An 18,474-nucleotide genomic window follows, 5' to 3' on the forward strand; every position below is an offset into this window, starting at 1 on the left:
CTGCAAAAAGTAAAAATCTGTAAAATCCCATGGTTTTGTACTCAAAACTGTCTTTTAAATAACTTCTTTTAGGAAGTCATCCCTGAATTTGGCAGCTGCAATTTGTTTTGCTCTCTCTGATATGAATTGCTTCTCTGAGTCCAAAAGATCCACAAATAAAATTACTGGGGAAAGGATTCTGATCCTGACAAGGCTTGAAGGCAGTCAGTGCCATTCACTGCTAGGTGCTCAGACTGGGATCATTAGCTGTAGGTACATGTCTGGATAATTTTGACAGTGGCCTTTAAGTGTGCTACTCTGCTGTCAGTAGGAACTGTATGGATTGCATGAATTTTATTGTCCTCTCCAAATAGCACTGAGCATGTTGTGTGTATTTGACCAGCATGTGGCCAGACTGTGCACTTGTACCTGTAAATGTGCACTTGGCCTGAGCAGGTTCTCTCTGGCAGGGGAGGCATTTCTGCAGGGCCCCTCAGGGATCAGTGTCCCGTGCTCTGCTCATCCCCTGCTCCGGACACATCTGTTGTGCCCACTGTTCATGAATCTTTGAAATAACCACAGGCATCAAAAATCATGGTAGCTTTAATAACATAAGTATATTTTTTGTTATATTTTTGCCTCTTACTTAAGTATATGTATATTTATTTTGTAAGACAGTAAAAATATGAAATTGGCAAATCTGCTGCTGCAGAAAGGCTGATGGGAGGGTCACAGGCCAGTAAGATTCAAAGTGTGAGTTCAGACAGTGCAGGAGAGGATGGCTACCAATTGTCTGAGTAATAATTAATAGTTTAGGTTTTCTCTTTTTTTATTTTTTTTTTTATTTTTACAGCATTTCTTCATGAGAAAATGAAGATTTTAGCATTTAGATAAGATATTTTTATCTGTAGCTTTTCTTAGTGATGATGCTGGCTGTGAACAGTCTGCTCATCTTTCCTAGCTAGGCTGGAGGTTCCATCGGAGGCTATTTGCACTTCTTGAGGGCCATGTTTTTCAATTGTCACCTGAGCTGCACTGACTGATAAAGTAGTGCTGCTGAGATAATTGGAGGGCCCCAAAGCAAGCTGTAACCACTTCAACAACCTCAACAGAGCTATTTAAATTAAAATGCAGTTAGATTTGGAGAGCACATAAACAATGTGTATTTTACAAATGACAGGGTAGGAGCCAAGTGTTTTTGAAGAGTGTGAGGGGGAAGAAAACAAGCCTATTCTGATATTCAAAAGCAGTTAGCACTTCTCAGCTAATTTAAATTGAGTCTAAAATTTTACATGTACCGTTCCAGTACAGTCTGGAATCATTCTCAGTATGTATCAGACAGGACAAGAACTCATTGTCAAATATAGTCTGGTTTTGCACCAAAAGGATATTTTCCATCAAACTAATTGGCCTCTATTTGAGTCTGTTAGATTTGGCAATTGAAACCAATGATGCATTAATTTTAAAAATAATGATTGACAGTGGCAAATAACCTTGCTAGGATTAAACTTCAGTCTGCCTTTCAGATTGCCTTGCACTTGTTCCTTCTGTCTTTTGGGACTAGAAAATTCCATTAATTGTAAATAGAGTAATTGTGCAAAGATCAATAAAAGTGCAGCTCTGGGTAAATGGTTCATAAATTATCACACATTGCACAGCCCTGAAATAGTGACCCTTATTTTCTGGCTATAAACATTAAACTTTCCCATAGAGAGTTGAGGAACTTCCAGAACTCATGGTCATAATATTTTTATTTCTGCTGTTTGTTTTGATGAGTTGCAAAATGTTTTAGTGTTGGCTCTCCTTATGCAGGACATGTAATGTGAATGTTTGCCCAGCCAAGGACTGTGGATTTTGTAAAGATGACTCCTCTATTGGTAAATTTTAGTCTACTCTAGATTAAAAGCATCTTTATGAATGTGTCCTCCAGCTTGGTTTAATAGTCTTGTCTTTTTGCTTGAATTATTTTGAGTGGATGAAGGTCCATTTCACATTTGCACATCTTGGTTATTCAAAGATAAGAAATTGCTTACTTGGAACACAGGTCATCTTTCTCCTTGGATATGCTACGTTAGAAAAGTTTCCATCACTTAATACAAATATAAAATAAAATTGAATGTGTTTTTTATTGGCTGATATTGGATTTTAATACCTTCTACTGATAGAGTCCATGCATGGACAACCACATGTGTTCCAGCAATGTATGAAATTTAATGGCTAAGTGATGTATGGAGTTGTCTGCCCAATATTTTGTTTGTGTTTTCAGTAAGGATTAAACTGAGGTTTATTGAGCAGAGTCCTATGAGAGAAACAGTGCCCAAAGAGATGGATGGTGTCACAGTGTTAAAGCATTCTGAATAGCTTATTCTAATAAGCACAGAGGGCCCAGTTGTATCTTTGGTTTAGGAATTATTTCTGTAGGTCAAGTGAACAGATACTTTTATGAAATACATTGTTTTCAACTTTAATTTCTTTGCAATATTAGGTCCGAGTGATGGTGGATTTGTGTAACAGCACTAAAGGAATATGCTTAACAGGTATGTTTCTTGCCTTGAGCATTACACTTATGTTACCTCCAGGAACACAAAATCAGTGTTTTCAAAGAACCTGATGTCAATAACTGTGTCAAAAAAGTGCTATTTAGCAGAATTTTGAAAAATATTTGGGAACAAAGGGTACATCTGTACCCTCTTAATAGAAATGCTGGAATTTAAGGAGCTCAGTTGATGCTACTTGGGGCCACTTCTCTTTCATGTCATTTTCATGAGCAAATCTTTTAGACTTGTGTGTTTAAAATGCCAGTTGAGGTTTAGTCATAATATTTTTGTGTCTGTCACACTTCAGGCCTAACACAGGAGGAACATGCAGGGGGTAGAAACTTGCTGCCATTGTTTCAGCTGCAGTGGGGCAGTGGCACTTAGTGAACTTGTGTTCCTCAGCTGCAGGATGTCTCACACATCACCAGTGAGGACCTGGAGCTGCTGATGGCTGAGTCACAAGAAGGTGTGAAAAGTTTTGTGGGCTTTGGTGAAGAGTGTCTGGTAACAGTGAATTTAAGAGCTATGGTCCAGCTTTGAGGTCTGCCACACAATGAGTTATGTTCCTTTTGGAAATGAGAACATTAGAAAGGAGCTGGTTTTTATGAGTTAAAGAAAATGCTTCACTTGCTGTCTGGTTTGAATTTGCAAATGGCAGTGAGGTCCATTTGACTCAACTGATTAAACATAAATGAGAATTACCATTCTACACACAGATGTTAAGTATTTCTTAAGTTGTACATCAGTTCTGATTGCAACAGTGGCTGAACCACAGACAATCTAAGTTTTGGTTTTTTGAGCTTCAGACTTGTGAACTCATGTTACTTGGTGCCTTTTGCACCTTTTTCTCTCTTAGCACCATTAAAGGAGTGGCTTTCTCTGCTGTAGACCTCAATGACATTTATTGCTTTTCAAGCACCTTTCTTATGTAGCTTATGCTTGTACAAGGAGCCTCAGCTTCAGGGATGAGGGAGTAATTCAATGTAATAATGGATGTAAGATAGTGTGGAAGAAATGGCATTTACTGAGAGACTGGCAGAAAGATGTTAGCTGATATTACTGCCTGTACTGATTAAAAGAGATGATTCCTATTATGGTATTGTAAAATGGTTTTCACTTTACTCATAGTGCTTTGTAATTAATGCTGAAAATTGTCTTCTTTAGGGAAATCTAGTAATTACTGTTATTTTCTGCTGTAAAAAGTTTGGTTGAAATAAGACAGTACTTTGGCTGGATAAAAATGTTCACAGAGTTAATTTGGTTCTTTAATTGCAACTGTCACCTTTGTATTCTCCAAGTAATTCTCCGTTTAAAAATTTTTTTAATGTGTTTTGGGGATCACAGATGATAAATCACAAACATGTCCTGGTTAATCTTTCTTTGTTCTTGCCTGCTATGCTTGCTTCTCTTTAGGGCCCTACATCTGAGCTATGTGAGAGACAGATTTTTCTGTATTACAAGTTGCTGAATGACTGAAGCAAGTCCAATTTCTAAATGTACCAACCAGTTTCTGTAGGAAGCTTGATCCAGACTGGAGAGCTACACATGTGAAAAGCCTGACTGTTGATAGGAATTACAAGGCTTTTTTTGGTCATATTTAAATAGTCTGAGTCCTGAACTGCAATGAAATATCAACGCAATGAAAAGCACAGAGAAGTGTGGCATGTATTTTTAATCTGTATTTCCAACAGGATTTTTAATTGTGATATTCATCAGTACTCTAAAGCCAATATTCTTCTACTAGAAGAGGTTTTTTGGAGAACACTTACCTAAAGGAAATGTAACTGTGTCTTGCATCCATGGCTTTGTGAAGGCACCAAAGCCTGTGACAGTGAGGCTGCATTGCAGAGGTTGTTGCCAAACCTTTGTCAATTGCAATTTGAAAAAAGTAAAACCTGTATATGTAAATGTGTTACTCTTCTGGTAAGTCTCAGTTACTCCTAATGCTCAGCTAGTTATTTATAATACAAAGCAGTTAGATAGATATTCATTTTGAAATTTGAAGAATTTTCTTTTACTGTTCTGATCTAGTGCTGATTAGTTCAGTTTGGAAGTACTTTGTTTTCTTGCTAGGTTAAATTAACAATTTTTTCTTTCTTGTTTTTTTTTTTTGTTTTTTTTCCTCTCTTGCTCTAGGCCCCCCAGGACCCCCAGGTAAGACACTTGGACAATTGCAGTAACATTTGGGGGTAATCATAACAGTTACTGGTACAAAATACTGAAATACAGAAAGGTATCTTTCACAAAATTGTCTTCCTTTGCTAATTAGATTAAGGTAGGGTTGAATGACTGCCTGCCTTTCTAATGCTTGTATTTAAGTCATGCCCCTTCTGAGAGAGGGGATGTTTTAGACATTTTAATTTTCTAGTGGAGGCAGTAGAACATTTGATCAAAACCAAATTATGATGTTTAAGAATATTAACCTCCAAGGAAATGGATATTATAATTTAACAGTAAAACTATCTTTCTATAAAACACTGGTTACTGATTACACCCTCCCACCTCCCCCATGACTTTTCTTCCTCTCTTGTTTAATATAATCAGTTCTCACTCAGGTGGTTGCAAGGCTGTGTTATGGTTACTTGTTTTCTTTCTGCAATGCTTAACCTGTGGGTCTGCTTGGAGTAATTCTCTGTACCAGAAAAGTATGAGTTATGTTTTGCTGGGGTTTAAATATATATATCTAAACATGCTGCATGTAAATATAGTAGATTTCAGGGTAACTTGCATTCAAGAGTGCAAATTCAGTTGTGCTGTTTGGTTTGATCAGGGCCTCCTGGGCTTGATGGACTGCCTGGCTACAATGGATCAGATGGAATTCCAGGAACTCCAGGACAAAAGGGAGAACCAGGAATAAATGGAAAAAGAGGAAAAATAGGTACAGTTTCCCTCCATATTAGGTTGCAATGCATCTTTTAAATCCAAAGAAGTTACAGCTATCCACCTAAATTCAGGTAAAAAAATGTAACTAGAGTGAATATGGTTTGTAGTAAAAATATGTATTAATGGTGCTTAATACTGGAGCAGTGCTCTTAAAACTGAAATGGTTTTTATTTCTAGGTTTGCCAGGACCAAAAGGTGATCAAGGACAGAAAGGAGAACCAGGAGAAATGGGTTTGCCTGGCAAAGATGGTATGCCAGGAGGAAAAGGTGCAAGAGGAGCCAAGGGAGAAAAGGGGGATGCAAACAATGATGTGATATTAGAAGGTAAGGAAAAGTGCTCTTGGGAGTTCTCTTGCAACAGTGTACTTGACAGAAAAATATATGCTCTGCTCTGCTTCTGAAGTAAGAATGTGATCTGCAAAGGCAGGACCAAGCTGTGTAAATATGGTTTATATACATAGTCTTATACAGCAATACAGAGTATTGCTATGCCCAGGAGATTGTTTGCAATGCAAGTCTTCACAAAAACCTTTCTGCTTCGCCTTTGGGTTGAGGTGTATGTGAATTTCACCCTTTCCAGAATGCTTTCATACACTTGACTTCCTCCTGCTCTTTATTTCAGTGTAGTTTTATATTTCTATTAGAAAATGAGGGCAGATTTCCACTCATGAGTACTTGAAGTAGCCAAATATAAGCTGTGTAAAATTACAGCAGTGTAGCATCTGGAATTGTGACTCTCTAATGGGCCTGTAATCCAGACAGATAAAATGTATTGATGTCCTAGTCCTTGTGAAGCTCTGTCTGGTTCACCTTCTAGCAAACAGCGTTTCAGAGAGTTTATTGCACCATATTCTGTACTCAGGAACCTCTTAAAGAGAGTGGATGTCCTGTGGACACGTACAGTTCTCTGCATGTTTCTGCTGCCAGGGGAAGGGCTGTGTCCTGACACTGTCCTTTGTACACAGGTGCAAAAGGTGAGCCTGGACCACCTGGGCCCCCTGGACCTCCTGGACCCCCAGGGCCTCCAGGTAAACGTAAAGGTAAAGCCAAAGTGGAGCTTCAGGAGAACATCTACAGCAGCAAAAACACAGGTTAGTGCTTTCCAGTGTTCCTTTCCAGATTATGAACATGTTCAAGGTTAAACCATTGCTTCAAGGCTCACAGAACAGAAAGCATGAGTTTAGTTTTTCTGGCATCACTAAAACTGCAGAAGCTTAAAGCTGAATATGTGCTCAGGTGCTTTGCTGAAATATGATTTGAATAACGCAGCAGGTTACCTTCCCGTTAGTCTTTTGTGTTTTGCTAATGCTCAGGCAAAGGATTTACAAATGGTGTTTTTTATTAGATGGGATACATTTGGAAAGTAAGAGAAATGTAGTTGAAATTTTTGGCTTTTCAATAATGAATTTTTAATTTTAGATGTAAATGTAAACCCCTGATTCCAGACATTGAAGTGTCAGAACAGAGCCCAAAGAGCCTCCTCACAATGGACAGGAGAATTCTGGAGCAGAAATTTCATCCTATTTGAAATTCAGAAATGCATGAGCTGTTGTATGAGATAATTGGGCCATTTGCTCAGGTGGCCTCTTTTCAAGTGTTGAAACAAACTGAAATGCTTTGAGGATAAGCTCTCTGATGGATTCTGAATCGCAGTGTGAAAATGGGAGTTACACTCAAATAACTCTGCAAAGATGACATCTTCCTCAGTGAGCTTTTATGTTTTATGACTCAGCAAACCATGAGATCTTATTATCAAAATTCAATGAATAATCCAGATTTTGTAATTAAATATTCATCTCTCTTTCAAGGAAACAGAATACATATGCTGAATTACAACTGTAATTAACTTATTGCATAAGAATACAAAGCTTGGCTTTTTCAAATTAAATTTTTGAATCTGGTAAAACTTAATTTCTTCAAGAGATGAGAATAATTAGTTGGAAGTGCAGGTATATTTTTTCTCTCTGGTACTGTTAGGGAATTCTGAAAGAAACAAAATATCTCTGCTCCATCCTTCCCCAACAGACCAAATGAATAATTTTAATGACTTTTAAACTCCATTAACTCTCAACCAGAATATTTTATGATAGGAATCAGCAGGATATTAATCTTGGTTTTTGATGGAAAGAAAATAGTGAAAGAATCCCATAAGAATCTCTGATTGAAAACTGTCTCTTTAATTTTAGTTGCTTTCTAATCTATGCAGCTGGAAGTACTGCAATTATTCTCAAAGGCAAATAATGCCCTCAGCTCTGCTACAAACACTGACCTGGCCCTTGGCTATCCTATAGTTTTAGATAAACTGCTGTACAGACACCTGCTCCTTTAGCCAACTGCATCTATTTGACTCAGCCTTAGAAAAATCAACTTGTACATTGCAATTTATATTTTCTGTTGAGTGATTTTGTTTTATGAAATATTCTGGAAATATTTTAGGATCAGAAGCTGGAAGGGGATCTCGAGGGATTGGTAAACTCTAGCTGTAGGCATTCAGCTTACCATGGCTGGGTGGACTGTTTGTGCCTTACTTGGAGATACACTGTGCAAACTTTCAATGTCATCTCACCAAATGCCCTAGATAATGGGAGAAATACATGTTGTTCTTGCTCCATCTTGGAGTAGTTTTCTTCTGCATGAACAAAAGGAGGATATGACCTAAAGGAGAAAACAACGATGCAATATTATCTGTTCTTTCTTTCCTGAATGTCATGGTACCCTTTCAGCATTGCTTTATATTTTTTTCCCATTTTTAACTATCTTTGTCACTTAAACTTCATCACAGAGTTCCATATTAGAAATATATTAGAGGGCAACAATGAAAATGAAAGTCTAAAAAATTTGCAGTGTGTCAAGCAGTGTGAAATGCTGGAGATAAAAGTTTAGAATGGAATTAGAAAACAAGGCTACAATGAAACCAGCAAAAAGCTGAGAACTTTTCTCCATGGTTTTTCATTCTAAGCAAACTGAAATGCGTCACATTGTTTTAAGGGCAGAACAGATACTTGGCTTTATAGAAAAGGGTCCATAAATAATTTAATTCAGGCATTGTTTTAACAATGAATGACAAGAGAAAATCTAGCCAGTTACTCCTTATATTGTTGTGGGGTGGGGAAAAATATTTCCAGCTGTTTGATTCTAATGTGAACCATCTCTATGTGTATAATATGAAGTGTTATTACCCTTAGTATTTCATCCTGCTTCTTTAGTGCATGGATGTCAACCTCATGCATTATGTATTCTGTGCATGTGTTAGAGCTTTATTGCTGTCTTGGGCATTAACAACATGAGCAGAACATTCTGTGTTACCTGCAGGATGCACCCTCTCTGCTGCTCTCTGGGGATTTGTGCATGAAGGTTTTCACTTTAACAACTACTCCTTCCCAAGAAAATGCTTTTGGTCTTACTATTAAATCAGCCATTTCCAGCTACCTCAGCTCATAAAAAAGGCAACACTCTCTAAGTGACTACTCAGAAATTCACAGCTCAGGAACTAAATCTATTGATTTAATTAGTTACTCCTCAAAGTTGACTGTCAGCCTGAACACTTCATTTCCTTAGCAGAAGTGAGAGCAAGTATTTTCTTATCTCTTTTTTTGACCACACCAACCTAAACATTTGTTTTTCCAGATGAAGCAAAATCCCAGCTGTCATTCCTGTATTTTAGTGGAGTCACTGATGTGCCAATCTGTCATGTCAAAGAGGGTAAAACGTGCCATTCTTCTCTTTCTCCCTCCACCCTAGGTGAGACAGGTGCTGTACCAAATGATGATACCCTCGCTGGAAAGACTGAAGACAGAATCCCAGGTCCTTCAAAAAAAGCTGGTAACCTGCTACAAAGTGTGATTCAAGTGCTCCTTTCTCTCTTAGTGTCACAGATCATGGACATGTGCTTTTTTCCCACTAGAATGTGTCATAACGTCTGTAGGAAGTCCTGTTCACTTTGTCAATGTACAGCAAACGTTTGGAACTTGGATGAGGGAACCTGCAAACATAAGTGATGAAAGGATTTGGCTCACCATGCATTTTTCAGGTATTTTTAGTAGTAGTCACTGACCAAAAGTCTGTGGTGATCCTGACACTGCTTCCTTAATCCCTTCAGCCTAAACTCCTAAGAATGATGAGCTTTCACCGATCTTTTTCAGAACATTTTCCGTATTACCTGTGTAACACTTAACTATACATATGATTGTAGGCATTTGTAGTATCTTTAGACATTTTCAGAGTCAACAGAAGATTTTGAAAATAGCTTGATGTTTGGTTTTTTACCAAATCCAAGTTTAAATGTCTATTGTTTGTGGCTTTTTATCCTTTCCTTTCCAGAGTTTCCATTTCCTGTGGCTTTACTTCCTTAAATTACAACTCAGTTTTGCCTTTTCATTTATCTAGGCATGCAAATGAGACAAAAGCTGTATGAGCTACATTTAGAGCAGAAAAATGTCCAGGACCTAAGTGGGAAAAGGAAATATTTCTGCATACACATCAGCTGTGTTCAGAATGAGGGCCCATTGGGTCTGTGGGAAGCAGGCTCTCGATCATCTTTTCTACAGATATTTTTTGTGTGTCTCTGGATTTTTTTTTTCACATTCCAGCAAGTTGAATCTTTTGAAAACACACATACAATTGTTTGTCAGATGATAGTCCTTTTTTTCAGCATGTTATCCCCTTTGTTTAGGAAACTATATAAAAGAATATGAAAATTCCAATGCCTTGCTGAATGACAGCTACAGGATCATTAACATCACAGGATTCTTCTATGGATGTGGTCACGCAGTACAAAACAATCATCTCTACTATCAGAAGGGAGGAACCAATGTCATTCTGAAGTAAGTCAAAGATAGTTGGTCTAAGACAAGTGAAGTTGTGAAAGGAGGAGTGATAGGTTAGAGTGCCAGAGCTGAACCTCCAAAAAGCAGATAATTCTCCTTGTAGCATTTTGTGTTTATTTTGCTCCTACCTAAATAGGAAGAATGGAGGAATGTTTCAGAGCTCTTTCCAGAGCAGAACAACTCATTCTTTCCAATCTGTAAATAGAATATGGGCCAACAGCTTTCCACTTTGTGTGTGCAGTTGTGGGAAGAGGAAAACTGGGAGAGTAGCTAAGGACCACTACTCTGCTGTGACAACTCTTTAGGCATTGTGCAGCCAGCCCTGTGTCTCAGGTTCACCTCTGCAGTGACCATGCCATAGAGCAATTGGTCCTCAGGGTGAACAAGATGCCATGTGCAGAGAGGACAACAGATTCTCCTCTTGGCTATCCTGGGATCCAACAGGTTCTATCCAACATTACATTGCTGCAGGTGTTCTTCAGCTTGGATTCTTTGCTGTGTTCATAATCACAGCAAGAAATGAGGACTAAGGAACTTGGGTACCAGAAGAAAGGATTAGATTTAGAAGAATAAGCTGTGCATCTACCTGCATCTGAGCCAGAAGTGGTTCAGCTGCAGTGCAGGAGGTGTAGGTGGGTGGTTTTGTGACCACAGCCCACTCCTGAAACTTGGCTTTGCAGAGCCCTTGCTGTGCTCTGCTCTGGCTGGCGGCAGCAGGGAATGCACAGGGGGATGCACTGAGGCACCTGCTGAGGACAGGGCGACCTGGAGAACTGCACACTCCACTGGGGAGGAGTGGCTCCAGAGTTTGATTTCCTCATAATAAGAAGTTTCTACTACTTTCCTGATACATTCCTCTGAGCTGGAACTGGGAATTACATCTCTTGTTTCAGTTTCTACTGAGGACAGAGACAAACAATACGAATCAACCCCAAAATCTCACCTTGTGGGAAAAGCCAAAGACAGTCCAAGGGCAAGTGAAAGATTGCTTGTGCTTTCATGTTCTTACACGACTCTGATGTCTGAGCCAAGAACATTTACTATACTTTGATGTCTGTTCCCAAGCAGGTGTGAGTACTGCCTTCCTATATTCATGTGGATGCCAAGGAATGTGAGCAAGCTGCAAGGATTCTATAATATTTATTCTGCCAAGCACGAGCTCCCTTTTTTGCAGCCTCCTTTAAACATCTTTCAGCTATTTCTCTGGTGGTCTGTAAAAGACCATCATTGTCTAAGCAATACACTGTGATAGGGCAGAGATTCCTCCCCTTTGCTTGCATACCATTAATCAGGAAATGCTTTCACATACAGCTGAACACAAACTATTTGTGGAATTTTCAAATCCTCTCAAGGAGCTGCTGAGAAATGGCTTTTCTGTTCTGTTCTTCACTCTGAGATTACTTACCTTCAGCACAGACAGAATGAGGCACTATGAATTTTGTGACAGTGAAGTCCTTGAATTTGGGCTCCATAAAAACTTCTGGGAGTTGTTGTATTAATGGAAATGTTGTATTTTAATGGAAAACATAGGTGAGGATCTGGTTATTCCATTTTGCAAATGTTGAAAAAAACATTCAAAAGGAATTTCTCATCATTTTTAAAAGCTGGTAAAACGAGGTTTGTCTGACCCTTGGCAGATTTTCTCATGATGGTCAGACCCCCAACATCATGATAGTTTCTTTTTACTTTGTTTCATAACATGCTATACTATCTTTGTTATTTTTTATTGACTTTGTTGATATTAGTGATCAGAAATGTGTTTGTATAGCTTGAGTTCTGGTGTTTGATGAAACTATTACACTATATCTTATCATTTACCCCAAGATGTCAGAAAATTAAAGAATTTCAGAACCATTTGGAATTCCAGACTGGATTGTCCCTGACTGGGGGAGCCCAAGAGAACCTGGGAATGAACCTTTTTTTCTCCCTTCAGGATTTTCACACATAACAGGAAAAGATAGGGTGGGGTGTGCTGCAGGATTTGTGTATTTCTAATGAATTTTGAGATGCTTTCTATCTTGTTGGCTTTTTATAGAAAAGAATCCTGAAAAAAAAAAAAATCTACATTTCTGAGCGACTTGTCCTGTTAAGGGCTGTCCTTCTAGCCCTTGCATGAGGTTATTTACACATGTGAAACAATTAACAAGATTAACAGGGTTGACACATGTATTTCTCAAATCTCCTCCAGCCTTTAACTGTTTTGTTTTATTGCATGTATGTGTTGCTGGAATATGGAGTTGCTGCAGATGGGAGTTCTACAAAAGCTGAGGGAAATTATCTAAGTTGGTTATTCCTGACTTTTCTTAGGATGATTTTTCCAATATATGCTATCAATGCTGCTTAAACATAAGAATTATTCTTCCAGCATTGTGTATTCCTGGATCTGAACTGTTCCTGTGATTAAGCCTGTCTTTTCAGAAAATATACTTGCAAGTATAGCAGATTTCTTTATTAAGTAGCATTTCTTCTTCCTCTATTTGAAGCATGGAGCTATACAGTGAGAGAAAACTCAGACACTGAAATGTGCTTCTTTGCAGAGGGCATTATTTAAAAAGATAAAGCCATGCTCTCCCTGCTTTTGCTGAAGCCCAGTGGTATTGGGTAATTAAATACTGACAGCAGATGTGTCTTGGGAGGAGCTGATTACCCTCCTAAACCAGTAGAGGAACATGATTTAGCTGCTCACTGCTCCTGCCTTCACATTATCAACCTATTAAGGAATTTCAAGGAATAAAAACAATTTTATACATCAGGCATAGAAGTATTCAGGCTGTCCCATTGAGGCCAGCATAAGGTCACAATTTTGGCTCTGCAAAAGTAGAATTTTTATTCCTTTGATGTCTACTTGAGTAAATCACCACGTTATCTGAACTGTTTTCATCAGAGGAGTTCTAAGTCTAGGTGAAGCTGCCCAGAATTCCTGCAGCTTTGCTCAATCACATTTTCTCTCTTTAGCTCCCACCTACTCCAAAGCAAACTTTTGTATAGATTCCATTTCCCAATTTTGGGCCTTCCCCTGGTATCCAGTTCTTTTTCATACCCATTCCTTTTAGTTGCTTCTTTCATCCTAGTGATAATACAACTCATAGACTAAATAAAGTGCAACTTACCAAAACAATTCCATGCTCTTGTGCACCTTTCAGATTGGTTATTACTTTCTAATTTTCTCCTGGGGTTTTGGAAGGTTCTTTGAGAACTTAATCTTAAAAGACATCAGAATGGTCCTTGAACAAGTATTTTCAACAAAACCTTTATCAGTGATTCAGCACCCTGTGTGTGTGGAGCTGAGCTCTGATCCCCGTAATGAATCCTTGCTGTATCTCATTTCAGATTTGGGCTCGATAAAGCCTCGCTGGGCACCCTGCCCATCAAAAATGCCTTACACCATGGCCGGAACTACCTCTTCTCTAACTCCAAGACGTATTTCAACATAGCAGTGGATGAGAAGGGTCTTTGGATTATATATGCCTCAAGCACTGATGAAACTATAATGGTAGCACACGTTGATGAAGAAACATTCGTAGTCCTTCGGCACATCAATACCACCTATCCTAAGTCCAAGGCTGGTAACGCGTTCATAGCGTGTGGCATTCTCTATGTTACTGACACTAAGGACATGGTAGTAAGTTTTGCTTTTGATTTACTGAAAGAGAAGCAGATTGATGCAAGGTTTGAGTTACGGTCTTCACAGTCTGTTCTTGCTATGCTTTCGTACAGCCTGCGAGACAAGAATTTGTACACGTGGGAGAATGGCAGTTTAATGGTATACCCAGTCCATTTTGGCAGATGAATATATTTTCACATGCCACCTTTAACTAAAGGATCTATTTAAAGCTCTGTGATACATACATGGGGGTCTCTTCACTTGGTATCATTTTCTGCTTCCTGATGATGGTTTGTGAGTGTGCATAAAAGGGAGATCAGGTGCCTTTGTAAAAACACACTTCGATTACATAGGCCATCCTCATCTTTTCAAAAAAATGTTCACTATTATAGCTGGCACACAGCATAGACATACTTTTGTTTTCCCCCTGTTATTCAGCTGATAATTGTGTCTAATGTACATTGATTATTCCATGGTCATGTGCTCAGCAGAGACTATTTGTAACTTTTATTTACATTCCTCTTCTCTACAATAATTTCCTAGTCAGTGATGATGTTCTAATTTAAACATCTAAATAATGAACTTCCGTGTACAAATATCTTTGTCACTTTCATTTAATTTCCACGGACTCTGTGTGACCATCTTTTCTGGACAAAGATTTAAAGCTGTTAAAAATAATGGGAATGGAAATACTTGTTTAAATAGGAAAAAAAAGCAAAAAGTTTAAATTTGTCAAGGCAAATCAAGTGTTAATAATCAAAAGCAAAATCCAGCTAAAGTACAAGGAAAATGGGAATAATGACATTAAATACTGAACAAACATGAATTATTTCTTAAATGGAGAGTTGGATGAAAAGTAGCAAGGTTTCAAATTAAAGACATAACCTTTATGATTAAAATTTCATTTTTAACAATATTTGAGTTTCTTGTGTTGCTGCAGACCCTTCTTTGGCTTTCACTGCCATGCAAACTATACCAGTATAACTTGCTTGTAACTATTTAATTACAGTAAGGCATATTTCTAAAATTAAATGTCTCCACATTCATCCAGACAAATGAAATTATAAAATGAAGGATATGCTTTTTTGCTGCTGTTTTTAGAATCATCAGACTGCTTAGTGATTTAATCTGTTGTTAACCATAAGTCAGAGACTCTCAATTCACATTCAAATTTTTGAGAGTTAGAGGTGAGAAAAAATAGGAACTTTTTGATTTTAATTTTGTTATGTTATTTCAGATTTCTAAATTTAACATTGGAACAAAAATCTCTACTGTTCTTTTATGTATATGGATTCAAAATCATGCTCTTGGAAAACCTCTACCTGAATTTCTAAGCTGCCTGTGCATATTGCTAAAGTTCATGGAGTGCACCCAAATATTTAGAAGCAGAGTGTTATTTAAATCCTGAACTGCACTGAGCTGTTTAATACCTGTGTGATCCTGGCCCTGTCAAAGGGATTAATGAATTTGGAAAAGTCTGTGCCTGCAGAACCTTGTCTAGCAAATGTGCTGGAAGAATTCCTCTGCTGCAGCTAAGCTCCAGTGTGTGACACAGGGATGGCAGGGCTCTTCCCAGGATACTTGCTGTTATCACTAAGCTTGCTAAGGGAGAGAGATGCAGAAGGGAATAAAAAAATCATAATTAATACTTTGAACTAATATATACATCAAAACTCACAGACTAACAGTTCTATCTATACCTGTATAGAGTGTGACACTTCACACTCCAGAGCTACAGTTTGGTGCGATGCTTGTGACTTTTTTGTGGGGGTGCGGGGGTTTTGGTTGGTAGTTTTTTTCATATTTGTTTGATTGTGATGTTGTTTCAAAAATTGAATTGTAGTACTAATAAAGCAAACATTTTCAGCTAAAATACCCACAAAGTCAGCAATATACTCAGGCAAACACAGTTCAAGTCAGATGTGATATTTTCTAGATAATGTACCCATCTCAAAGCACGGTAAACTTCTGCACAACGTTGTTGAAACACTTGAATCAACCTCTTGGAGAGGGAAGGCCAGGAAATTCTACCTCTTTTCTTCTTGCAGCTGTGGAACTTAATTCTGTTAACCTTGTACTTCTCAAGAACAGCTGAAAATAAAATGTAAACAGCTAATCTTTTTTCAGTACAGTCTGAGGTCAAGTTAAAGCTAACTCAGGAAGTATTCAGTCAATGTACTGGAGATTTAGATAAATCTGTTTAAATATAAAGAAGAGTTCTAGAATGGGCTGTTCCATGAAATAAAAGTAATTTATTTAACTTACAAAGGGAAAACTAAACAGTGACATTTACCCTTCCTTCTTTTCATACTTCTCCTACTTCACAGGCTGCAATTTAAAATCACCTTTGGAGAAAGGTGCTTTTTATTCTAGTATATCTTACAATACAACACAGACTTCAAAATTTCATTGGAGGAATAAGACAGTTTGTTAACATTTAAATACACAGACATCCATTCCAGTCCTTGAAGAACTTGTTTTTTGTTTACAACAGAAAAATACATCTGACAACAGTAGCTAGTTATATTACAAGCAAACAATATTGAACTCTGCATAGTTTATACAATATACTCTGGTAATAATTTAATTACCAGTTTTATCCACTATTTACTAGCTGGCCACATAAAGCCTGACATTCATCTGAAATGTGGCATTATATGTTCCATTGTATTCTCTTAACAGCTTCATTTAATGAAGTATTTTCTGGACAAATGATTTTTGAAACTAAAAGCTGACTAGAATGCTGGATGTCTTCACTACAAACATTTAGTGCTTACAATACATTCCTAAAGTAAAGGCAGGTGTTCAATAGAAAACATAGCTCAGAAAGAAAGGAAAATACTGTGCAAATTAAACCCCATCGCATTTAAAAATATGTCGATGTGCAAGTTACAGTATCAACTGTGCAATAATACTAACTGGGAAAAAAAATCTCAGCATAAAATGATACATCTCTCACAGTACGTCCTTGATTGCACATGTTCCACGGCATTTGCATCCATTACACTTTCTGCGGAAATCAAATACACCGAGTACCCTTAATTAAAACTAAACTATTTTACAATGAGAAATTGTATACATGCTTCATTTAGTGGGAAAAACTGGAATAAAAGTAATCAGAATCACGTCAGAAATGCTTACTGACTTGTAGAGCCACAGTGCTTGTGAAGTGACTGACAGCTGTCAGGATCTTTACAACACAAAATGCAGCTTGTGGGTTACTGAGCAATAACCCCCCCCACGACCAACAATACTGGGTTGAATTCCTTGCTTTTACAATCCAGTACATGCATTTCCATCCCAGTGATCCTTATGGGCATATTCAAAATATACCTGCTGGAAAAGTGTTGGTTTTCTCCCCATACTACTTAATGCTGCAGTAACTGCTTTGATGGGAAAGTGATATGCACTTTCCACAGCGCATATCACTGTCTTTTTAGCTACTTATAGGGACATTATAGAAACCATGATTAGCTCACAGAATGCTACAGAATGTCAAAAATGCCTGAAGGTACATTGAAAGCATTGGGAAGAACCCTCATTTTCAGCGTGCCATCTGCTCCACAGGAGAAGATACGATTGCCTTGCACAGTCTCAATCTGGGTGACACCAGCACCAATATTTCTGAAAAGGGATTGCTTAGCATGTTCGTTTTTAAATGAATGAATTAAATTGTAGCCAGTCAGTCTCCACACCTGTATCAAGAGAGTGACAAAAGGAGATGAATATTAAAAGATTTGTATTTTCCCCCCTAATGTTTCAGATTCCTGGCTGTTCTAAACTCTCTTCAGCAAAGATAAAGGATTTTTTTGTTGCCTCATTGCAACAATTACTACAGGTCCAAGAGTCTTGAGAGGCTCCTGATGCAGTGTAAGACTGCCGTACTGTGGACCAGCTGTGTATTGGGCAGGGTGAAGCTACCTTGTGTTACCTGATCAGAGTCCTCCTCCCAGCTTCCCCCTGTGAAAGCTGCAGAAATGGATAGCATTTTCATCCAAGATGACTACTGTCAGCTTTCCAGCAGCTGGAAATGCTTTCCTGCTAAGGAATGCTGCAGAGACTAAGCTGCACAATTAATAAGCATGCAGAGAAGTAGGAAGCACGGCTGCCTGTTGTGTCCTAAGTAGCAGGAGCCTCATCAAGGCCAGGCCATGAAAGCCCCTGTTAAGCAGTCCTCCAGTTAAAAGAAAAGAAACTGTACTCAACTTCTCTCTACCATGTCATATTTCCTTCCTTTAGTATTCAGGTAAAATGCCCCATAAAACTGGGACTGTATTTCTTGTTTTTGTTTTGTTTTGTTTTGTTTCATTTGTTTGTTTTCATGTTGGTGTTTGTTTCTTGCTACTCTTGACCTCTCAGTAACTGTCTGGGGCTACGGCATCATGAGAAAAAAATAGAACCTGGTGATACAGAAACTTTACACAATGTTGAAGTTGATGAGCACCCTCTGTGTTACAATGAAATGTCCAATGGCAGAGCCAGAACAATTTTTAGTGAGAGAAAAAACAAAGGTAAGATTTCAGAACCATGCACTTTGTTTTATCCACTTAAAATCAGCCTCGCAACCTTAAAAAGACTTATTCTTTAGTGGAGGACAGAACCTGCTTGCTTTAGAAGTCTACCAGTATATTTCAGTTTACATTAT

At 38.1% G+C, this 18,474-nt stretch overlaps 2 protein-coding genes across 3 annotated transcripts in view; one reads left to right on the forward strand and one right to left on the reverse strand.

Moving 5' to 3' along the window:
* The first annotated feature begins 852 nt into the window (after nt 1-852).
* Nucleotides 853-16,281, forward strand: GLDN (gliomedin). Its single transcript, XM_015638703.3, has 10 exons — nt 853-1,856; nt 2,465-2,516; nt 4,653-4,670; nt 5,287-5,394; nt 5,577-5,723; nt 6,365-6,490; nt 9,141-9,221; nt 9,304-9,429; nt 10,072-10,222; nt 13,556-16,281. The coding sequence occupies exons 1-10, from the start codon at nt 1,806-1,808 to the stop codon at nt 14,013-14,015; spliced, it is 1,320 nt and encodes a 439-aa protein (XP_015494189.1). The 5' UTR covers nt 853-1,805; the 3' UTR covers nt 14,016-16,281.
* The window catches only part of DMXL2 (Dmx like 2), a 47,964-nt gene continuing 45,551 nt past the window's right edge, over nt 16,062-18,474 (reverse strand). For both annotated transcript variants that reach the window (XM_015638696.3, XM_015638697.1), the window contains one exon: nt 16,062-17,524. In XM_015638696.3, coding sequence (XP_015494182.1) covers nt 17,315-17,524 — 210 coding nt within the window. In that variant the 3' untranslated portion in view covers nt 16,062-17,314. The remainder of the gene's footprint in view (nt 17,525-18,474) is intronic.

Source organism: Parus major, chromosome 10 (assembly GCF_001522545.3).
Source record: "Parus major isolate Abel chromosome 10, Parus_major1.1, whole genome shotgun sequence".
Lineage (NCBI taxonomy): Eukaryota > Metazoa > Chordata > Aves > Passeriformes > Paridae > Parus > Parus major.